The sequence below is a fragment of the Musca vetustissima genome, unplaced genomic scaffold (genome assembly GCF_032173495.1).
Source record: "Musca vetustissima isolate MV318-11 ecotype Yass unplaced genomic scaffold, APGP_CSIRO_Mvet_v1 utg3263, whole genome shotgun sequence".
In the NCBI taxonomy this organism is placed as follows: Eukaryota; Metazoa; Arthropoda; class Insecta; order Diptera; family Muscidae; genus Musca; species Musca vetustissima.
Genome location: NW_026882278.1, coordinates 80,341 through 105,758, shown reverse-complemented (window position 1 = coordinate 105,758; position 25,418 = coordinate 80,341). Strand labels below are relative to the sequence as shown.

At 32.4% G+C, this 25,418-nt stretch overlaps 2 protein-coding genes across 2 annotated transcripts; one reads left to right on the top strand and one right to left on the bottom strand.

The window, feature by feature from the left end:
- Positions 1-3,344: 3,344 nt before the first annotated feature.
- LOC133328517 (zinc finger protein 567-like) lies at positions 3,345-10,600 on the bottom strand. Its single transcript, XM_061537081.1, has 7 exons — positions 9,823-10,600; positions 9,081-9,654; positions 6,926-7,012; positions 6,465-6,852; positions 6,057-6,199; positions 4,004-4,144; positions 3,345-3,706 (listed from the first exon to the last, which is right to left on the bottom strand). Exons 1-7 carry the CDS (start codon positions 10,588-10,590, stop codon positions 3,345-3,347), a joined length of 2,463 nt encoding a protein of 820 aa, XP_061393065.1. The 5' UTR covers positions 10,591-10,600.
- A 265-nt stretch (positions 10,601-10,865) lies between these two features.
- On the top strand, positions 10,866-16,738 carry LOC133328516 (uncharacterized). The gene is made up of 5 exons (XM_061537080.1): positions 10,866-10,889; positions 15,146-15,336; positions 15,400-15,614; positions 15,669-16,237; positions 16,298-16,738. The coding sequence occupies exons 1-5, from the start codon at positions 10,866-10,868 to the stop codon at positions 16,736-16,738; spliced, it is 1,440 nt and encodes a 479-aa protein (XP_061393064.1).
- Positions 16,739-25,418: the final 8,680 nt, after the last annotated feature.

Here is a 25,418-nt window from a genome sequence, read left to right as displayed (position 1 = left end):
GGGGCATAATAATACTCCATACAATTACATAAATAATATAAAATAAGAGAATATAAGAGTTTTTTAGGAAATAAAAGGCTCATATTATGGACTAATACAAAGTATAAGACCTGTATAAGAGTTTTATATACAATATAGGATCCCCATAAGAGTCATATATTAAATATAAGAGTCATAGAAGAGTCTTATATTATGTAAAAAATCGTATAAGAGTGTATAATGGCATATATGACAAATAGAAGAGCTTCAAAGAGAATATAAGACAAATATAAAGGTCTTAAATAGATACTAAGACCAGTATAAGGGTTTTATATGCAATATGAGACTCGTATAAGAGTTCTATATACAATATAGGACCCCTATAAGAGACGTAGTTACAATATAGGATCCATATAACTGTCTTATATACAATATAGGACCCCTATAAGAGTCCTGTATACAATATAGGACGCGTATAATAGTCCTATATAAAATATAGGACCCCTATAAGAATTCTATATACAATATAGGATACCTACAGAAGTCATATATTTAATATAAGAGTCGTAGAAGAGTCATATTATGAGTCGTATAAGAGTGTATAATTGCATATAAGACCAATAGAAGAACTTTAAATAGAAAGACCTGTATAAGAGTTTTATATGCAATATGAGACTCGTATAAGAGTTATATATACAATATAACATCCGTATTAGAGTTTACAAAAATACAAAGAGCCGTATAAGAGTCTTATATGCAGTGTAAGACACGTATAAGTGTCCTTTATATAATACAAGACTCGTATAAAAATCCTATATACAATATTGGACGCGTATAAGAGTCCTATATACAATATAGGACCCGTATACGAGTTTTTGTAGCATAAAAAATCACATTAGTGTTGAAAATAGCACACACGACTAATAAATGATTCTTATACACAATAAAAGACCCGTAGAATTTTTTTATATATAGACGATAAAGTCGTATAAGAGTTGAAAATATCCTATAAAACAAATATAAGAGTCTTATATACAATATGAGATGTGTATGAGGGTCTGATATTGCTGATAAGAGCCGTATAAAAGTCTTACATGCAATAGGAGACTTCGTAGAAGAGTCTTATATATGTGATAAAATTGTATAAGAGTCTAAAATAGCATAAAAATAAATATAAGAGTCTTGTAAACAATATACGACGTGTATTGGGGTCTTATATTGCCGCTAAGAACTGTAAGAACTGTTAGGTTAGGTTAACCTAAGAACTGTATAAGAGTCTTATAAGCAATGTAAAATCCGTATAAGTATCCTACACATTTGTAAAAACTCTTATCCATTTGTAAAATAGTTATTTTGATCCTAATATTACTATTTATTGGCCTTGAAGGCTTTAGTATTATGGAATGAATTAAATAAATAAATAAATATTGGTAATAAGACTATTTTATAGTTGTATTTTGCATATAAAACTCTTATACGGCATATAAGGCTCTTAGAAAAGTTTTATAATACATAGAACTTTCGTATAACGGCTATAAGTTAGATAGAAATGTGTAATATATCTCCCAAAAACTCTTATACAACATATAAAGTTCTTATATATTTGTAAAAACTCTTATATTGATCGTATAATTGAATATAAGACTATTATAAAGGATGTATAATGCATTCAAAACTCTTATATCGCATGTAAAATTCATAGAAAAAGTTGTATAAGTCATAGAAACATCTTATACGATATATAAGGCTCATACAATGCATACAAGACTCGTAGAAAAGTGGAATATGGTACACTAAAACTCTTATATTGCATATAAGACTTTTAAAAAAGTCTTATACGACTCTTAAAAAAGTCTTATACGACTCTTAGCAAAGTCTTATAATACAAAGAAACTTCTTATAGCGCATATAAGATTCATAGAAATGTCTAATATGACACAGAAAAACTCTTATATTATAAAAAACTCGCATATAAGACTCTTAAAAAAGTCTTATAATACATAGCGCATATAAGACTCATAGAAAAGTCTGATAGGGTAGAGAAAAACTCTTATATTGCATATAAGACTCTAAAAAAGTTTTATAATGCATAGAAATTTCGTATACGACATATAAGATTCATACAAATATCTAATAGGATATAGAAAAATTCTTATACTGTATATAAAAACTCTTATACTGTCATAAAAATCCTTATAACACCTAAAATGTCTTTAGAAACGTCTTATACGGTACACAAAAACTCTTATATCACATAAATAAGTCGTAGAAAACTCTTATACATCATACAAAACTCTTATACAAGTCATATAGAAATATTTTAAATATAAAAAACTCTTATACAATCCTAATTTGTGTATTATAGATTATTTTGTAATAATAGGGAAAAGTAAAACTCTTATACTGCATATAAGACTCTTAGAAATGCTTTATGTGCCATAAAAACCTCGTATAACACGTAAAATGTCTATAAATGTCTTATACGGCTCACAAAAACTCTTATACTGCATATACAAGCCATAGAAAAGTCTTATACATCATACAAAACTCTTATACAAGTCATATGAAATTTTTTAAATATAAAAAAACTCTTATACAAGCCTACTTTATGTATTATAGATTATTTTATAAGTTGTTTTGTTTTGTAAAGGGGAAATGTTTTTTGTTGGAAAATATTTTTGTATTATAAATTATTTGTAAGGATTTTTTTTGTTTGTTTTGTAAAGGGGAAATGTTTTTTGTTTTGGGGGAATTTTTTTTTTTTTTTTTGAAGGAATGTTTTTTTTTTCAAATATTTTGGTTATATGTTTTGGTTGGTATACAAAGTTTCAATATAGTTTTGTTTATCTTTATAAAGTAAAATGGATTGCTTTTAGTTTTGATTTTCCTTTTTTGTTTGTTTTGTTTTTTTTTCTTCCTTTTTAGTTTGTTTAGGAAAAATTGGAGAATCTTAGTTTTTTGTTTAGAAGATTTTGAGATTTCTTTTGTTGAGTTTTCTTTCTAAATATATAAGATGTGGTTAGTTATAAATAGTAAGTCTTGTACTTTTGCCCTAAAGACAGCTGTTCTTATGGATTTGTGTTTTGTTTTGAATCTCTAATACTAATGCATGCAGTTTTTAGATTTTTGTTTTTGAATTACTTTTCGGTTTTGTCTTAAGAATTAAGAAAATAAATTTGACTTCTATATATGTGACCTTGTTAAAAAGAGTCTTTCGATTTTTTTTCTCCAGTCATTACTACTTCAAATATTTCTACTCATATTTTGTTTTGCTTTTAGTTTCAAAGAATTTGTGTGTGTGTGTTTTTGTCTTTTTTTTCAGAAATTGATTTCTGTGTGGTTACCTTTAATGGAGTCGTTTGTCTTTAGGTAACAGTTATCTCCTGTTCCGTATCCATTAGTGAGGCCATAAAATATTGATCCAAATTTGTATCGCTTTCGTTAATGGAGGAGGCTGTCACGGGCGTGTCGGTGGCCGTTGTTACCACATACATGCTATTCGAGGCATCGGCATTGACACTGAGATTCAAGTCATTCGACGATGTATTGGCAATAAAATTATTCAAAGTTAAATTATTCGAATTGTGATCGGTTAGGAAAACATGACGATTAGTTGTGGGTGATGATAATGGTGATGGGGTTGTTGTTATATTGGCCGCTGAAATTCTTGTGATTTTTGATGATGACGGTGATGTTGATTGAAAGCCATGACCATCACCACCAAGCACTTCAATATTTGTTATGGCATTTGATGTGTTTGTTGTTGTTGATGATGACGATAATGTGGATGTTGTTGTTGTTGTAGATGAGGCATTGTTTTGAGTATTAAGTAAATTAAACGAGATTTGTGTAATATCATTATTATTATTGAGTAATTTCGATTTATAAAAATTATCAGCATTTCCGGCCAAGTCGATGTCGATTTCGGCCCTGTGGACATTACGAAGATGTGCTAGAAAATAAAAAAATATTTAAAAATAATTTGAAAAAAAAAAATAAATAAATAAATCGAAATAATATTTACCCGTTAATTTTTGCCGAGTAAATTCCTCACGACAATATTCACACGACAACAGGCGATGCTTGTGGCGTATGTGATCGTTAAGGGCCTTTTCATTTTTACAAACATAATCACAACCCTCTTCAGTGCAATGGACATTGACCTCTGGAAGGAAAGGAAGAGAATAGAGAAAATTAAACTAATTTTATGAAAATAAAAATTAAAAAAAATAAAAAATGGTATAAAAAATTCCCACTATTCGTTTTTTTCGGTCATGTTTTTCAACGGAATCGGCTTTAATTTGGTATATCGGGTACTCATTAGGTAACAAATCTTCCTGCCAAAAATTATTAATATCGGTCGAAGTTTCACGATAGGCCCCATATAAAAAATTGCCACTATTCGTTTTTTTGTCATGTTTTTCAACGGAATCGGCTTCAATTTGGTATATCGGGTACTCATTAGGTAACAAATCTTCCTGCCAAAAATTATTAATATTGGTCCAAGTTTCGGGATAGGTTCCATATAAGAAAAAATCATTATTCGGGATTTTTGGTAACATTTTTCCAACAGAATTGGCTGTAATTTCTTATTTTGGGGTCTAACTGTGTCGAGAATCTCACTGCCAAAAATTATCAATATCGGTCCAACTTGTGGAATAGACCCCATATAACGATAAAACCATTATTCCGTATTTTGCGGATTTTTGTCAATCGATTTGCCGCTATTTTGGTATTTTGGCTATATAATGAGCAAAAAATCTCCCCACAAAATATTATGAATATCGGTCCAAGTTTCAGGATAGGACCCATATAAAAAATTCCAATATTTCGTCTGTTCGATCATGTTTTTCAACGGAATCGGCTTTAATTTGGTATATCGGGTACTCATGACGAAACAAATTATTCTAAGAAAAATTATCAATATCGGTCGAAGTTTCGGGTTAGCCTCCATATAACGATAAAACCATTATTCGGAATTTTGAGGATATTTTTCAATCGAACTGGCTGTAATTTGGTATTTTACATTTCCCTTAGGTTGCAAAACTTCCCACCAAAAATTATCAATATTGGTCCAAGTTTCAGGGTAGCCCCCATATAACTATACAACCATTATTCGGTATTTTGAGGACTTTCTTCAGTCGATTTAGCTGAAATTGGGTATTTTGGATACTCCTTGGGTAGTATATCTTTATACCAAAAATTGTCAATATTGGTCCAGGTTTCGGTATAGCCCCCATATAACGATAAAACCATTATTCGACATTTTGGGTACGTTTTTTCAACCGAATTGGCTGTAATTTGGTATTTTGAGTTCTCATTGGGTAGATAAAATGCCCACCAAAAATTATCGATATTGGTCCAAGTTTCAGGATAGCCCCCATATAACGATAAAACCATTATTCTAAATTTTGAGGACATTTTTCCACCGAATTGGCTGATATTTGGTATTATGGGTACTCAAAGGGTAGCAAATCTTTCTGCCAAAAATTATCAATATTGTTCCAAAATTAGGGGTAGATCCCATATAACGATACCCCTATTTTTCGGCATTTTGCAGATTTTGGTCGCGTTTTTCAACCGAATTGGCTGTAAATTGGTATTCTGCCTTGTCACTGTGTAGCAAATCTTCCTGCCAAAAATTATAAAAATCGGTTCAAGTTTCAGTTAGTCCCCATATAACGATAAACCCATTATTCTAAATTTTGAGGACATTTTTCCAACCGAATTGGCTGAAATTTGGTATTCTGAGTACTCAAAGGATAGCAAATCTTCCTGCCAAAAGTTATAAATATTAAACCAAAATTGGGGGTAGGTCCCATATAACGATACCCCTATTTTTTCGATATTTTGCAGATTTTGGCTAAGATTTTTAACCGAATTGGCTGTAATTTGGTATTTTGGAAACTACTTGAGTAGAAAATCTTCCTACCAAAAATTATCAATATTGGTCCCACTTTCGGGTTAGGCCCCATATAAAGATACCCCTATTTTTCGATATTTTGTGTATTTGGGGATCTTCCAACTAAAATTTAAAAATAAATTCTTACTTGTTCTCATTAGATCTTCATACTCACCCGCATGGAACAGCATATGATCCCGTAGATCCTTTTTATAGCCAAAACATTTGCCACATTTGTCACAGGAAAAGGCTTTGATATTCAGATGGGCCACATCGACATGCTGTTTTAACTCCACAGCGGTGCGGCAGCGCATATAGCTAGAGGAGAGATAAAACAAAACAAATATTACAAAACAATCTTTAAAGGAAAAAATTTGAAAGCTCTACACAAAAAACTATTTTAAATTACATTACAAAAAAATAGTGAATTTTTTTCAAACCGCCAAAAACAAAAATTGCAATTTATTGGCACCAAAAATAATTTAAAGAAACAGGAAAAGACGAAAACACGAAATGAAAGCCATTAAATTTCCAAAAAAAAGTAATATTCGAAAGCAAAAGAATTTCCATCTTTTTGTTTTACCATTGATCACATTGGAATGGTCTCAACCGGGTGTCGTGTGTATTCAAGTGTTTATCAAGTTGTGAGCGTAAATGAAAACGTTTGGGACACACAAAACAGGGGAATACTCCCTGACGTTGTATACGACGTCGTTCCTTACTATCGAGTAAAATATCCGGCGATAGACATTGTCCATTATTTTTATTACTTAACTCCATGTGCCATTGTAGGGAATCGAGTGTGGCAAATGAGGCATTACATTTGTGGCAGATGTGAATATTTCCACCTGCTGTTGGGGGTTGTGGAGTTGTTGTCGCCGTTGTTGTGTTGCTGACTTTCGGTTTGTTGTTATTGTTGTTGTTGTGAATCTGTGCAATATGCCGTTGCATAAAGGCAATGCTGGAGAAGCCTAGAGTAGGAGGGAGAGAAAAAGAAGTGGTTACTTGAAAACATTTGCAAATATATTCCATAGTTTCGCTTACCCTGATTACATTCCTTGCATTTGACCGGGGTCTCATCATCGTGATGCTGATAATTGTGGCGCCTCAGGTCGTAATTGGTTAAGAAATCTGAAAATTAGAAAAAAAAAGGATTAGTAAAGACTGTAAGCTTCTTCAAGATACATGACTAGGGTCCTGAGAGCATCAATACTTCTCTAGAAAGACCTGAGGAAAACAAAAAAATGTATACTCCGTTGTAACAGTCTATAAATTAATTTATTACCCTGTAAATGCCGAACTTCGAAGATCTATTCGACCGTAGACGTCCCTAGACAATGTCTACACAATCGTAGATGTGCCTAGAGGCTAGTAGAGGTCCATGAAGACCATCTACTCTAGAGTAGAGGTCATTGGGAAAACACCAACTCAATCGGGTATGGTTCTGCAGGACATTTTATCTATCGTAGATGTCTCTAAAGGACATATATCCTACAGAAAGCGTTCCTACTCTGCAATAGATTTCCCGGGGGACATCTACTCTTCAATAGATGTCCCAGGATGACATCTACTCAATCGAAGGAACACCTACAATGTCTTAGAAGTTCCTGAATCACATCTACTCCGCAGTAGAGCTTCCTGGATCACATCTAGGCCACTGTAGATGTCCCTAGGAAACATTTACACCACAGTAGATGTTCCAGGGAGACATCTACACAATCGAAGGTGACCTATGAGAACACCTACACTGTCGTAGAGGTTCCTGAATCACATCTACTCAACATTAGATGTTCCTGGATCACATGTACAACACATTAGATGTCCCTGGAAAACATCTACACCACAGTAGATGTCGCAGGGAGACATATACACAGTCAAAGGTGACCTATTAGAACACCTACACTGTCGAAGAGGTTCCTGAATCACATATACTCAATATTAGATGTCCCTGGACAACATCTACTCTACAGTAGATGTCTCTAGACAACATCTACTCCACAGTAGATGTCCCAGGGAAATATCTACTTAATCGTAGATGACCTGCGGGAACATCTACATTATCGTAGACGTTCCTGAATCACATCTGCCGAACATTAGAGGTTCCTGAACCACATCTACACCACAGTAGATGTTCCAGGAAGACATCTACACAATCGAAGGTGACCTATGAGACCACCTACACTGTAGTAGATGTTCCTGAATCACATCTACTCACCATTAGAGGTTCCTGGATCACATCTACGTCACTGTAGATGTCCCTGTAAAACATCTACACCACAGAAGATGTCCCTCGAAAACATCTACTCCGCTGTATACATATCGTTGACGTCTCTATGGCTCATTTGGTATACCGTTGACGTTCCTAGATGTCCATCGGAACCATAAACTTCATCGTAGATGTCCTAAAAGGGCATACGATCTAGTGTAGATGTCCTAGAAAAACATCTACTAGATCGTAGATGTAGTAGTGCTGTCAATAGACAGCATCTACTCATTCGTAGATGAACTTCGAGAACATCTGCATTATCTTAAAGGTCCCTGGATCGTATCTACTATAGATGTCCCAGGACGACGTCTACTCCATCGTAGACGTCCTAGAAGAACGTCTACTACATCGTAGATGTCCCCGGACTACATGTACTACACAATAGACGTCCTGGACAACATCTACTCAGTCGTAGATGACCTTCGAGAACATCTACATTATATTAATGGTCCCTGGATCGCATCTACTACATCGTAGACGGCCCCCGATGACATCTACAATATAGAAGACATCCCTGAAGCACATCTACTCACCCTTCACGAGCATCTACATTATCTTAAAGGTCCCTGGATTGCATCTACTGCACCGTAGAAGTCCCCGAAGAACATCTACTATACCCAAAACGTCTCTGAAGAACATATATTTAATTGTATATGACCTTCAGGATCATCTACTCTATTGTAGACGCCTCTGGCGAACATCTACGCAACCCTGAATGTCTCTAGAGAAGTGTACTCTGTCATAGACATCACGGAACCATATCTACTCAATTGTAGTTGGGTCTCGAGATCACATTTACTCTATTCTAGACCTCCAAGGAAGACTTCTACTCGATCGTAGAGGGCCTAAGGGGACATGCCCTGCAGATCTCCACTCTATTTTGGATTTTCCTTACTCTATAAAAAATTTAATGAAAGATCATCCCTCACTTACTTGTCTTACACGGACTGCAATGCCACTGGGTCTTCACCTGATTCCGATGCATTTTCTCATGCGCCTCCAAATTCGCCTTGCGCATAAATGTCCTATGACATACCGAACATTTCAAATGCCTTCCGCGATCATGTTGTCTTTGGTGTAAACGAAAACGATGCAACGGTACATTTAAAAATTTCTCCTTACACTGATCACATTCCCAATCTCCAACATGCTGGCAATGGAATTGATGAATATCCGCTGCGCCGCGTAAATTTTTATGGCAAAAATTACATTTCGATTTATTCAGTTCGTGATTCAATCGGATATGATTGTCGCGTAACTTTTGGGTTTTATACGAATTACTGCAATGGGGACAGGTGTAGGGGCGATTTGGATCGTGGATGTCAAAGAAATGTTGCGATAGGGCATCTTCGTTGGGGAAGCTTAAATGATCGATGGGTCCAATGTCGGGACAGTAGCAATAATGACAGGTATATGGCAAGCCTTTGAGGCGTTTATTGACATTGGCATCGTCGCATTCATTGTCCGAGGTGTTGGCAACATCTTCACTGCTGCTGCTGGTGATCATCTGGGAAATTGTTGGGGGTGGTGGTAAGGGTTTTCGGTTGCCTCCCAATTCGCCCATTCTTCTCCTATCAGTCTTTGTTGTATTTGTAACAATATTCAGTACATTTTTGTTATTTTTTGTTGTTGTTGCTGTTGTAGCTGTGTTGGTGGTGCTGGTCCTTGTTGTTACCATTAGTAATTTAGCACATTTTTGTTGTTGAGAGGTGGTTGTCGGTATGATACTGCTGCGTAATATATCTTCGAGATCATGTTTGCCTCCTGCACCGCCTACACCCACACCATTACCCTCCATAAGTTCATCCAAAATAGGAGTAGCAGTTTCAGTCTCAGTCTCTAATGGCAGTGTTCCCGTTGTGGGTGGCTCGGCTGTTTCAAAACTAAAGAGATTCTGTGATGTTGGTGATGCGGATGTTAGGAAGTCCATATCATTGTCGGGTTCCCGTGTTATCAAATTGCTGGCCAACAAAGTGGCCGAACTGTCCATCATCAGAGGTGGTGGTGGTGGTGTTGATGGGGTGGGGGAATTTACGAAATTATCAAATTGCGGTTCAAACACCTGATAATCATTTAACGCCACATCATTTCCTCCCATTATCGCGGATGATGAGGATCCTAACAAAGATTGTTGTTGTTGTCGATTCTCTTCCGCCTTATCAGCATTGAGTATCGATTGCAATAACTTCTGCTGGGCCATTTCACACTCCTTGCGAAAAGCATCAATGCTGCAAAATTTCGCAAAACAATCGGCACAGATACGCTGTGGCAAACCATCTTCAGGTTCTATCTTCAACTTCCATTGACATATTTCACCCCTTATAAAGTCCAGCTCCGTTTGAAACTCCTCATTATCATGGAATAGGGAGATGAAATCCATTTCGGCCATACGATAACATTTTACACAAATACGACATGCTTCCAGTTCAGACAATTCATCCATTCTTTGGCCATTTAAGAGGCAAACCACCACCTCCAAGAGCAGAAGAAAATCCGACTTTTCGCAATTCCGTTTCCGTATAGTTTTTGTTGTTGTTTTTTGATTTTTTTTAATTATTTAACAAAGAAAAAAATTCTATTGTTTAATTCTCGATATCTGCGGATTTCTTTCTCTCTGTGTCTCTCGCTATTGGTCCAATTCGTTGGAATTATACTGAATAACCCCAACGAATTTAGAAACGTTCCAAACGTGCAACGGATAGACGGAGATAGGAGAGAATGTATGATAAAAATGAACTTCAAGTAATATGGCGCAGAACCACACATATTGTTTACGAATGAGGAGGAGGCATAACGACGATAGGCAGCATTCTATTGTTTAGAAAGAGAGATATAAAAGAATAACAACAAAACAGCTGATTGGATTCTTCCCACAAACGACAAACAGGAAAAGATTTTTGTTAACGCGATGTACATTAATTATCCGTTCCAAATAAATATAATTATTTCTTTATATATTTAGATTGTTTTTCTTATTTATATGCCAATAAAAAGGCTTTTTGTTTTATTCGCGGCAAATGCTTCTCCTTTGTGCTTTGTTTAGTGTTCAATCCGTTACTGTTCACTAATGGGAACTGAACGTGAACTAGTGCCGTTTGTATTCTTCACACAAACTACAAACATGAAACGATTTATGATTAACGCAATTTACATTGATTAATCCATGTAAATAAACATATAATTATATAATTTTTTTTTATAAATTTATAACATTTTTCTTATTTAGAAACCAATAGGCGTGGTTTTATGTTATTTTTGGCAAATGTTTCTCCTTTGTGTGGTTTAGTGTTCAATCCGTTACTGTTCACTAACGGAAACTGAACGTGAACTAGTGCATACTAGTTTCGTTTTTATTGATGAATAATCGGTGTTTTGTCCATAAATCGTAATTAAAATTATTTTTTATTATTGTTAAATAAAAAATATTATTTAAATTGAATAAATAATTGTTATTAATAGTAAATAAATTATTATGATTTATATTAAAGTAAAAAAGAGCCAGAAATGAAGCAAAATACAAAAATAGGTAGCTATAAATCGATTTTTGACTTGTCAACAGTCAATAGATTAAATCCTATATTTTGATATAGTTTTTTTTTTCACAATGATAATTAAAAATAATATTTTTTAAATCTCCTTCATCATTTCGTCTTCGGACGGCTCACAGGAAAGACACATTTTAAAGAGTTAATTACGCCTACGGGCTTAAAAAAAATACCAAATGGCGCTGTATTAAGCTTTCGCTTAACATTCCACGTGTTTTATCTACCGAACTAAACAAAAAATAGTTTATCATCGAATACAAATTTGAGTGAAAATTGGTTATAAGATCTCGTTTTTATACAACAGCAATCCAAAGGATTCATAGATTGTTAGACGGTGTCTATATATGGTGTATGGTCATATACCTTCTATTTTAATAAAAAGTGGATTAGCTGGAGGAGGACACGCCTTCAGTTACAAAATCTTCTTTATAACCAGAAATTTTTTTAGCCATACGCTTGATATTTAAAATTAAGTATATGTTTTGTGAGGTATTCGTGGTCTCTGAAGTATTTAAATTAATGTTGTGAACCTAATAAAAAGTATGGAAATGGAACTTTTTAAACGCAGTTGCCTGGAAATTAGATTAAAATTGATTAAAATAACTATCAAGGGCTAAACAGAATATTTAACTCCGATGTGCAACGCACATCAACTTCACGCGACGGATGGCTCAACATGAACATTCTGCTTAGCCCTTAAAGCAATACCAATCAGCTGATCGAACCAAATCTATTGAAATCAATGCATTCGAACCATAGGTTTGGTTCTGTAATAATGCGCGCTTGGGATTTTGTATCGATGCTTCAGATTTTGCTTTCTTTAAAAATCCATGCTTCGAAAATTTTTCTTAAAAAATCTATGCCTCGAAATCTTTTTCTTTTAAAATCCAAAATAAAACATTCGAAGCTTCGGAATTCCTTTTCTTTAAAATTCCACACTTCGGAATCCCTTTTCTTTAAAATTCCACACTTCGGAATCCCTTTTCTATAAAAATCTAAATTTCGAAATTATTTTTCTCTAAAAAACTACCCTTTGGAATTCTTTTTCTTTAAAAATCCACGCTTCGGAATTCTTTTACTTTTGAAATTCCACGCTTCAGTATTATTTTTCTTAAAAAACTCAGACGTCAAAATTTTTTTTTAATTCACGCTTTGGAATTCTTTTCCTTTAAAATTCCACGTTTCCAAATTATTTTTCCTTAAATCCACGCATTAGAAATTATTTTTCCTTAAATCCACGCATTAGAAATTATTTTTCTTTAAAAACCCACGCTTAGGATTTTTTCTTTAAAAATCCACGCTTTCGAACTCATTTTCTTTAAAAATTCAGGCTTGGAATTATTTTTCTTTAAAAACCCACGCTTAGGATTTTTTCTTTAAAAATCCACGCTTTCGAACTCATTTTCTTTAAAAATTCAGGCTTGGAATTATTTTTCTTTAAAAATCCACGCTTTGGAATTCATTTTCTTTAAAAATCCACATTTTGAAATTATTTTTCTTTTAAAAATCCACGCTATGGAATTCATTTTCTTTAAAATTCCCCGCTTCGGAATTTTTTTTCTTCTTTAGAAATCAGAATTATTTTTTTTTACAAAATTTATTCTTCGGAAATATTTCTCTTAAGAAAATATTCAAATTTTTTTATTAATTTTAATCCTCAATTTTTATTAAATACCTCCGTTTTATAACGTATTTCCCGCCTTGGCACTTTTCGTACCTACTGTTCCCTATTATGTCGCATATACTGTAGAATAAGGAAATTCCATAGCTTTGGTTCAATTTTCTTTATTTATAATAGAAAGTAGTTATAATTTTTTTTTAAATAATATTTTTAAAAATCCGTTATATATTTATTCATATTTCTTAAAAAAGAAAACAATTTACTGCTCTTTTACCGTTTAATCCTTTTCCTACCTAGTGTACCCTATATGTCAATACCTTTGTATTTGTTTTGTTTACTTCCTTGTCAGTTATTTCATTTTCCTTTCATTCCTGATTTCCCGCCAAGTCGTTTTTCGTATCTAGTGAAACATACTATTTGACATCTATGCTAGAATATGGCAATACCGTTGTATTTGTTTTGTTATTATTGCCGATAACAGCTGATAAGGCCAAGAGAAGAGAGAGTGGGAGTCGACATTCAATTAATTTAGCCAATTTAATTTCAGTTTTAATTAAAATACGGCACAGATTGGTGTATATTTTTTAGCAAGGTATTAACTGGGAAACTGAGGATGTGAATTTTAAAAAGGAGAGATATCAAACGAAGAGATGAAAGACCCTTCAAAGATAATGAAATTAATGAAGTTGTTGTAATGCAAATCTAGACATGACGTGTAAATATCCAGAGGTGATCAATTAGGGATGTAGATATCAAAACGGGTAACGTTATTGCGAGATAAAGGATATGTTAAAAGTATTTTCAAAAAAATTATCAGTTATTTAATAAATCTTATTTTTTTAGGAACAATTTCTGAAGTACCGGGGTATAATTTTTCAAGAATATTTTCAGATGGAAATTTTATCTCTCTTCATTGTTAATTGGTGTAATTCATGCTGGGACATGACGTTATAAATCAGTTGCTAGGGTTGTCGATATGCAATTAAAAAAAAAATTAAAAAAATAATTACGAAACATGGATTGAAAAAAAATGATTCCGAAACGTAGATTAAAAAAAAAAATAATTCCGAAGCGTCAATTTTTGAAGAAAAATAATTCCGAAGCTTGCATTTTTGAAGAAAAATAACTCCGAAGCGTAAATTTTTAAAGGATAAAATTCCGAAGTGAGCATTTTGACGGAAAACTAATTCCGAAGCGTGGATTTTTTAAGAAAAATAATTCCTGATCATGGATTTTTAAAGAAAACTAATTCCGAAGCGTGGATTTTTAAAGAAAAATAATTTCGAAGCGTGGATTTTTAAAGAAAAATAAATCCGAATCGTGGATTTTTAAAAGAAAAATAATTCCGAAGTGAGGATTTTGATGGAAAAATAAATCCGAATCGTGGATTTTTAAAGAAAAATAATTACGAAGTGAGGATTTTGATGGAAAAATAGTTCCGAATCGTGGAAAATGATTCTGAAACGTGAATTTTTAAAGAATTATTATGCCGAAGCGTCGATTTTTAAAGAGAAATAATTCAGAAGTGTGGATTTTTAAAGAAAAATAATTCCGAAGTGTGGATTTTTAAACAGAATTAATTCCGAAGCGGGGATTTTTAAACAAAAATAATTCCGAATGGTGGAATAATAGTTCCGAAGCGTGAATTTTTAAAGCAAACTAATTCCGAAGTGTGAATTTTTAAAGAAAAATAATTTCGAAGCTTGGATTTTTAAAGAAAAATAATTCCGAGGCGTGGTTTCTTCAAGGAAAAAAATTCAAAAGCTTGAATTTGAATTGTTTTTTAATTCTATTTATTTTGTTTAATAATTGAATCTTTTTTCCTTTTTCAGTCCCCATTTACTGATATCACAATGTCCCTGGAGGCCCATAAATCGTATATTGATAACTATTTAATACCAGAAATAATCGAAAAATTAAATAATGAGGAATTGATATCCTACTCAATTGAACATTCCAGTGGCTTGGATGGTTTCATGTCGGCCCTATATAATATACAATTGAAAACCAAAACAAATAAAGGGTAAAAGGGTCTGATATTTGAAAAAAATCTATAATTTTTAAATCGAATTTTTTTCTTTTGCAGTGAAGTGGAACGTTTGCTGATAGCAAAATTTATGAGAGGTGATGTTGAGTTTCGAGAGTCCAGTAAATCGTATGTACAATTTGCCAATGAGATTTTTATCTATTCCGATGTTCTGCCACAATATGAAAAGCTGTTGAATGAATTGAAAATCACTTCGCTGAAGATAAGTGAATTGGTGCCGAATTGTTATAAGGCGGCATTTGGGTATATTGAAGGTTTTTATATGATATATAAAATAGAAAATATAACAAAATCGATCATGTTTTTAGGTCTCAGTTCCTCCCGGCAGTCGCGAGAAGCCGCCTTGGTTTTGGAAAACCTAAAGCCATGCGGCTACGTTATGGGTCCCCGTCTCATATTGGATCGTGAACATTTGCTGGCCATGTGTAAACCGGTGGCCAAACATCATGCCTTTTCCTATGCCCTTAGGGCCTTAAACAATGACCTTTTGGAGCGATTAAAATCAGGTCTAAATGTTTTACCTTTTGTGGCCCACAGCCCCGAAGAAGCCAAGGGTCATTTGTATACGATCATTTATCGTTTGGCTTTTGATCGTTTTTATGATTACTTCGATCGTGTTATCGACACAAATACCTTTGATAAAAAATCTCCAAAGGATTTGAAATTAATTGAAAATCTGCGCAAGCTAAGGGAGAAATATTATGCCGAGCCCACAAAATTATTGGAAAAATTAAGGGTACAAGTGGAAGAGACGGAGGAGGATAGGCGATTTGCAGCCATCTTACATGGGGATTATAATCGTAATAATGTGTTGTTTAAATACCAAAAGGAAGGGGAGGGGGACAAGGTGGAGGATGTTAAAATGATTGATTTTCAAGTGAGGTTTTAGATACCAAATTTAAATTCAAAATTAAAATAAAATATTTTCCTTTTCCAGGAGGTACGTTATGGTTCTCCCGTATTGGATTTAAGTTTCTTTATGTATTTCAATTCATCGGCGGAGGGCCGCTACGAATTGTGGCCTGAAATGTTAAGCACCTATCACTCACACATGTATGGCACACTGAAAATGATTCTAGAAGCTTCCAGCAAAAGTCCCCAGGAAATTGAAACAATTTTGAGTTGGTATAGTTTTGAAAAATTCCAAACCCATTTTGCCCGTTATGCATTTTATGGTGTGCTGATTTGTACGCATTTCCTGCCATGGATGCTATGCAGCGAGGAGGAATGTTCCGAATTATCGGAATTATTTTCCAACGATTTTACCGGGGAACGTTTTCGTAAACTTAGCATAGAGGCGGGTGGGGACGAGGTGAATTTGCAGATATTGGCTGCCATGCGTCATGCCTCGGAAATGGGTTATATGGATGATTTGTAGAATGGGATTTTTTTTAAATATTAAAAAAAATATTTTTTAAAGGTGTATTAATTTTTTTAAATTGTATTTTTATAAAAAATATTTACATTAAGATAGAAAAAAAAACCTATTTTTAGATAACTACAAATAAATAATAAAAAAATAATGACTTAGGTCGACTTTTGGCCAATTCCATCGAATTTTATCGATTTTGATGATTTTGCACCGAATTTTTCAAACGATTTTGCTCAAACTTGGCTCAATGGACCCTCAGGGTGTAAGAAACCTTCATGCAAAAAATTATAAAAAATTGAAACACTTTTGGCTATGGCTCCTACACAGGGTTCTACTGAATTTAATCAAATTGGATGATTTTGTTCAGAGATTTTCAAACAATTAAGCTCAAATTCCGTAAATTGAGTACTCTGGGGGTAAGTAACCTCCATGCAAAAAATTATAAAAATTGGCTAACTTTTGGGTATAGTTCCCACACAAGATAATGTCGGATTTTTCTAATTTTCATGATTTTGGTCAGAGATTTTCAATCAATTTTGCTCAAATCGGGCACAATGGACTCTCGGTGAATATGAATCCTTCATGTTAAAAATGATAATAATTGAAACACTTTTGGGTATAGCTTCCACAGAAGATTAGGTCAGATTTTTCGAATTTTCGTGATTTCGGTCAGATTTTTTAATAAAATTTGTTGTAATTTGTCACATTGTATACTTAGAAGATAAGTAACTTCCATGCAAAAAATGTCGAACATTGGCCCATTATTTTGTATAGCTCCCACACAAGATAATGTTGGATTTTCCGAATTTTCGTGATTTTGCCCAGAGATTTTCTATCAATTTCGTTATAAGTTAGCACGTAGTATACACAGATGGTAGATAACCTCCATGCCAAAAATTGTGAACATTGATCCACTTTTTGCTATAGCTCCCACACGAAGTTCAGCTGGATTTCAAGAATTTTTAGGGTTTAGGCCCGAAAATGTTTATCGATTTTATTGTAACTAGACACAGTGGATATTCAGGTGATAGGAAACCTTCATGCAAAAAATTATCAGAATTGGTCCACTTTTGTCCATAGGTCCCTTTGGGGGTACATCAAAATTTTAGGAATTTTTATGATTCTTATTAGAAAATGCCAATCGATTTTGCTGTAATTTGGCACTTTGGCTAGTTGGAGGTTATGAAACCTTCATGCAAAAATTGGAAAACATTGGTCCATTATTTGGTATAACTCCCACACAAAGTTCCGCTGGATTTCAAGATTTTTCAAGATTTTTACCAGAAAATGTTTATCGACTCTGCTGTAACTAGGCACAGTGGATACTTAGGACATAGGCAAGCTTCATGTAAGAAATTGTCAGAATTGGTTCACATCTGAGCATGGTCCCTTTGGGGTACCTCCAAATTTAAAGAATTTTTACCAGAAAATATCAATCGATTTTGCTGAAATTTTGCAATTTGCTTAGTCGGAGGTTATGATACCTCCAAGCAAAAAATGTTAAACATTGGTCGACTTTCTGATATAGTTCCCACACAGGGTGACGTCGAATTTCAAGAATTTTGGGGTTATTTGGAAGAAATTGTTTATCGATTCCGCTGTATTTTGGTACATTAAATACTTGGAGGGTAAGAAACCTTCATGCAAAAATTCTCCACATTGGTCCATATTTTGGTATAGCGCCCACACATTTTGGTCAGAAATGTTCTTTAGATTTTTCTGTAATTTGGCACATTGTATACTCTGGGGATAGGCAACCTCCTTGCAGAAAATTTTCGAAATTGGTGCATTTTTGACCATAGATCTCATTGGGGGTACCTTCAAATTTAGCGAATTTTCATGATTTTCTACCGGAAAGGTGCAATCGATTTTGCTGTAATTTGGTAATTTGCCTACTATGGGGCTAAGCAACCTTTTTGTAAAAATTGGAAAACATTGGCCCACTTTGTATCATAGGCCCCATACGAAGTTCCTCCCGATTTTATGAATTTTAAAGATTTTGGTCAACATTTTCCGAACAATTTTGCTGAAAATTTACAAATAGCTTACCGTGAAATACCAAAATACCTCCATGCCAAATATAAACCACATTGGTCCAATTCTTCCTTCGGGTCCCCATATACGGACCCTCAAGAAATTGAGGGGTTTTCAAGATTTTTGACAAATTTCTCTTCAAATTAGGCTCTTACTAGGAATCGTGCCGACTCACTGCTACTTCGCAAACACCAAAGAGCCATCTAATAAAAAACATAACCTCCAATTTATGTTTATTAAAATTGATTGACCTTGAAAGAAACTAACGGTGACAATGACCCACATTTTGTCTTTCCATGACGAAATTAGTTTTGAAACTAACTGTAAATAAATATTGAATATTTCAATAAAAAAAAAACGAAATAAACAATTGAAAAAAATCTTACCAAAGTATTCCGAACCAGAATATGACCTCTATTTGTTAAAAATTTATTTTCTAATCCCGCCAGACTTTCGGTATGTGTTGGCACAAGTGTTTTTTCCAGCTCGTTGTGTACCAAAAAAACTATATAAATGCTGAGCATCGTATCGGAAAGCATCAGTCCCATTCAAAAACTTTAATTGAAAACCAATTATAAAATTTTCAAAATAATTTCAAAAATAATCTCACCAAAAATGTTCAAAATCCTAGTTGTGTTCGCTGTCTTAGTGGCCCTTATGTGTCCCATTAAAGCCTATAGCCTTTGGCAAGATGAGGAATTGGTTGATGTAACGGAATCCACTCCGCAGTGTCAGGAGCGTATGTGCTCTCGGATCTATCGTCCAATGTGTATTAGCGTTGATGGTAAATTGAAAACAGTACCCTCCCGCTGTCATTTCAATAATTTGAGATGTAAGGCGAAAACATTGAGACGTGAAGCAGTGCCTACCTTCCGTGTTATGCATGCCGGATCGTGTTAATGGATTTTCTTTGTCGGCTATGCAATGGAATATGGCGATGTAAATAAGGAATAAATAAAATTTTAATAATATAATGGATTTTAGTTATGTATGGAATTTTTGGGGGGAAATATGGTCGAAGGTCCATGGAGGTAGGACAGGAAAATTTCTGGATTTATGGTGGAAAAAATTTACCAAAAATACAAAAAACACCAATTTGTATGTATTCCTCAATTTTTGACCCCAATACTATAAATATTTATTATAGTTACAGATTTCCTCTGCAGGGTGACTTATTGTGAAATTTTATGGAGAACATGTTTTCCATTGGTACTACCCCCCTAAAATTTAGTGGAGTGGGTGAAATTGCCACATATTCAAAATAACCTCAAAAAAGTCTTTGGACCCATAACATAATGGGTCAACATTGATGGCCAACTTTTATCAGTAAATATCATAGTTACAGATTTCTATTGCAGGGTGACACATAGTGAAATTTTATGGAGAATAATTTCTATATTGGTACTACATCCCTAAAATGCCGTAATGTTGGCGATATTGCCGGAAATTCGAAATAACCCCAAAAAATGGCCCAAAATACCCATTACTTTATAATGTTAACTTTGTAACCCAAATATTATAAGTAAAAATTATATGTACCGAGATCTATTGCAGGGTGACTCATAGTGAAATTTTCCAAGGAATATTTATTTTATTGACATCTCTCCCCTAAAGTGAATTTTTGTAGTGAAAATTTGGATCAATTTTTAAAATATACCAAAATTGAGGGGGAAAATACAGCTTGTCTTATAGCCCCGGAATTATTAACGATTTTAATGAACACATTGTATAGCTACAGATTTCTGTTGCAGGGTGGCCTCTAGTGAAATTTTCTGAAGATTATTTTCTCCATTGGTAATAACCTCCTAAATGGCAGTATTCTGGGTGAAATTGCCGGAAAATCGAAAAAACTCACAAAAATTACCCAAAATATTCATTATTTTATATAGACCAATTTTCGACCCCAATATTATTAGAATCTATTATAACTACAAATTTCTCATGCATGGTGACTTATAGTGAAATTTTGTGGAGAATATTTTCTCCATTGGCACTGCCCTCCAAAAATGCAGTGAAATGAGTGAAATTGCCACAAATTCGACATAACCTAAAAAAAGGCCTAAAATTCACATTATTTTATATAGTCAACTTTGTTAGCCAAATTTTATCAGTAAATATCATAGCTATAACTTTCTATTGCAGGGTGACCCATAGTGAAATTTTGTGGAGAACATTTTGTCCATTTACATTAAGAAGCTAAAATAATGTTTTGAGGTTGAAATTGGCTCAATTTCAATAAAGTACCAAAAAATACTCCAAATCCCATATATCACTCTATATAATCAATTTGAAATCGATTTTTAATTAATCTAGAGGGTAGTTAAGGATTTCTTTTGTTTGGTGACCTATAGTGGAATTGTATAGCGAATATTTTTTCCATTAACATCTCCTCCAAAAAGTACTGACTTGTGTTAAAAATTTGCACTTTTTCAAAAGAGCACAAAAAAATTGCCCAAAAATGGTTATTTTCGATATATCCTATTTTAATCGGATTTTTTATTAATAAATGTTATAGCTATGAAATTTTTCTACAAGATGACCCATAGTAAAATTTTGTGGAGAACATTTTGTCCATATGCAAAATAATGTTTAGAGCAAAAATCGCCCTATTAAAATATTTTGTGCAAAATCCTATAGTGGAATGTGCTCAATATTAAAAAAGTATTTGTGTGAGAAATTGTATCATTTCAAAAAATACCCCAAAAATTTCAATATATTTTAAAACTTTTTTTTAAAAATTAGCCAATTTTTTCTAAATCGATTTTTTTATAAATTTTTCATTGACACCACATCGCTAAAATTGTGTTTTGTGAGTTGCGGTTTACTTATTTTGAAATCGATTTTTAATTAATATACAGGGTAGCTACGGATTTCTTTTGTTCGATGACTCATAGTAGAATTTTATGAGAAGTATTTTTTCTATTGATATCTCCTCCAAAAAGTACAAATTTGTGTCAAAAATTGGTACAATTTCAAAAGAGTACCAAAAAATTTCCCAAAAATGGTTATTTTCGATATTACCTATTTTAATCGGATTTTTTATTAATAAATGTTATAGCTACTGATTTCTTCTACAAGGTGATCTATAGTAAAATTTTGTGGAGAATAATTTTTCCATTTACACATTCCCGCTAAAATAATGTTTTGTGCGAAAAATTGGCTCAATATGAAAAAGGACCAAAAAATACCCCAAAGCAATGCATTTTCTAATTAGCCAATTTGAAATCGATTTTTAATTAATATACAGGGTAGCTACGGATTTCTTTTGTTCGGCGACCTATAGTGGAATTTTATGTAGAATATTTTCTCCATTTATACTTACCCTCTAAATTTAGTATTTGTGTGAGAAATTGCCTGATTTCAAAAAAAGGACCGAAAATAGACCAAAAATTTCACATTTTCAAAATATGCACAATTGAAGTCGATTTTTTATGAAGAAATATTATCGATTTCACTGGTTCCGTGACCAATAGTGAAATTTTCTAGAGGGCAGATTTTCCATTGACACCACATCGCTAAAATAATGGTTTGAGGGAAATATTGGGTAAATTTCAAAAAGTTCCAAAAAATAACCCAAAGCTTCTTTGCCCAATTTGAAATTGATTTTTAATTAATATAAAGGGTAGCTACAGATTTCAATTATTCGATGACTTATAGCAGAATTTTATGCAGAATATTTTCTCCATTAAGACTTACCCACTAAATTTCGTATTTGTGTGAGAAATTGCCTCATTTCCAAAAAAAGACCGAAAGTAGACCAAAATTTTGACATTTTCAATATACACACAATTGAAGTCGATTTTTTATTAAGAAATATTATCGATATCGATTTCTTTGGTTTCATGACCCATTGTGAAATTTTATGGAGAACAGTTTCTCCATTGACACCGCCTCCCTAAAATAATGTTTTGAGCGAAAAATTGGGTCAATATCAAAAAGGACCAAAAAATACCTCAAAGTCTATATATTCTCTATTTACCCAATTTGAAATCGATTTTTAATTAATATTGAGGGTTGCTACGGATTTCTTTTGTTCGGCGACCTATAGTGGATTTTTATGGAGAATATTTTCTCCCTCTATACCCACCCTTTAAAATTAGTATTTGTGCGAAAAAACGGTTAAATTTCAAAAGTGTACCAAAAAGTAGTCCACAAATTTTATATTTTCGATATAGCCGATTTTTTTTAAAATAAATAGTTCAGCTACGGATTTTTGATCTTCGGTGACTTATAGTAAAATTTGGTGAAGAATATTTTCTGCTTTAACATCTTTCCCCAAAAATTACTGCTTGTGGGTAAAATGGCCGCCAAATTGAATACTTGAATACTTACCAATAAACATTCCTCTTCAATTAGGGTTCTATAGATCAAAATATTCCCACCTTAAAAGAAAACAACAATTGCTTTTATATTTTTATAAATTTCTTGTCATTTATACATATTTATTTTCAAAATTTGTTTTTTCTTTCCTTTTTTTTTAATACAAATTTTTAATAATTAATTTTTTTCAATTTATTACAGTAGTTTATTTTGGTTTAATTTGAATTTACAATTGTCAGTTTTTGTTGTTATTTTTTTGGAAAGGAACATTGAATAGCTATTATTTGTTGTTATTGTTGATTTTGGAACATATAAAAATGTTGTCATTTTTTATTATTTTTTTATTTAAATGTGTATTTAAATTTTATTGTTTAAATTTGAAAGGAAATGGGGTGTGTGTTTTATTAGGAGTTTTAATGATTCAATGTAAACGCTGTAGGAGTTTAAGGGGGAGTTTTAGAGTTCTTAGTAGTTTATTTTGACGAGGGAAAATTAAAATTTTATTTCGTTTTGGAAATTAGAAATTCTGTTTTAGTTCAAAGAATTTCTTTCAATATTGATTTTCTTTTTTTGGGTAAAAAAATTGATTTTTTAAGGTTATGTTAAATATTTCTTTTTAATTATTTTTTTAGATTATTTTTCTTGTTTATTGTTGTTGTTAAAATTTAGTTGGTGGGTTTTATTTTCTTTAATTTAATTTTTTTAACAGTTGTAATATATATTTATTTGTTTTTGTTTATTTATTGTATTTTTTAGATTGGTTTTAATTTTTTTGTATTCTTAACTATTTTACGCACACACATTTTGATGAGCTTCTTGGTTTGGATTTTTGGTTTAGTTTTATTTTTTGTTTTTTGCATTTCACAATAAGGAGTGTTGAAAGCAGATATATAGGAAATTGAGGAAAAAAGTTCCCAAATGGATTGAAAAAAATCGATAAAGAAGAATATTCTTTATTACAGGAAATAATAAAAGTCTTTTAAAATCTATTTAAATTTTGACGGATTTTTTGAAAAGGGACATACAAAGTTTTGGACATATTTTTAAATAATAGAGTTCCTACTATCCACAGAATTTTATTTCATCAAAATATTCGGAGAATAACAAAAGTTATGACCATTGGAATACAAGCATTAAAAAATTCACAAAAACTTGGAAATTTTGCGTTCACATAAATTTTGTGTAATATCCCCGGTATTTAAAAAGATATTTTAAACAAATTATATATCAATTTCAAGATTGTAGTCTCCTTTCTTAAAATATACACAATTTGTTTTGAAAACATTGGATATTAGTAAAGTTATTAACCTTTAAAATAAAATTGTTAAACATCTGGCATACAAGAAATTTTAGGTCAATGGGACAATTTTAAATTTTTTGGTATATTTTTTAGAGAACCCTATAAAATTTTTTAAATATATTTATAGCAAAAGGTTCCCATTTTCAAATACAACTCATTTCATGACGATACCCTCAGTGGTTACGAAGTTATAACCCCATGAACTTGAGTACAAAGAAAATTTCAAAAACTTGAAAAATCTGAGTTCACATAAATTTTGTGTAATATCTTGGCTATTTTCAAAGATATCTTAAACAAATTATATATCAATTTAAACATTGGATTTTGTTCTATCCTAATCTGCTCAATTTGTTTTAAAAAAGTCAGATATTAGTAAAGTTTATTACCTTTAAAATAAAATTACAGAATTCCTGGCTTACAAGAAATTTTAGGTCAATGGGATAATTTGTAATTTTCGAAGAGATTTTATTAGAAGACCCTAACTATGTATATACCTTTTTTTAAAGCTTAAAGTTACCATCTTCATATAAAGTATATTTCATGAAGATACCCCAAGTGGTTACAAAGTTATGTCCCCATGAATTTGGGTACAAAGAAAATTCCGAAAATTTGAAAAATCTGAGTACACATAAATTTTGTGTAATATCTTGGCTATTTTCAAAGATATCTTTAACAAATTATATATCAATTTGAACTATGGATTTCCTTCTAACACATTCTGTCCAATTTGTTTTGAAAAAGTCGGATATTAGCAAAGTTTTAAACCTTTAAAATAAAATTGCAAAATTTCTGGCTTACAAGAAATTTTAGGTCAATAGGACAATTTTTAATTTTCGAAGTGATTTTCTTAGACAGCCTTAGTATATTTATATATACTAGTATATTTATATATACTATATAAAGCTAAGTGTCTCTATTTTAAAATAAAATTTATTTCAAGAAGTTACCCCAAGTAGTTACCAAGTTATGCCCCCATGAATTTGCTTACAGCGAAATTTTCCAAAAAAATAAAATTTGGTATTCAAATAAATT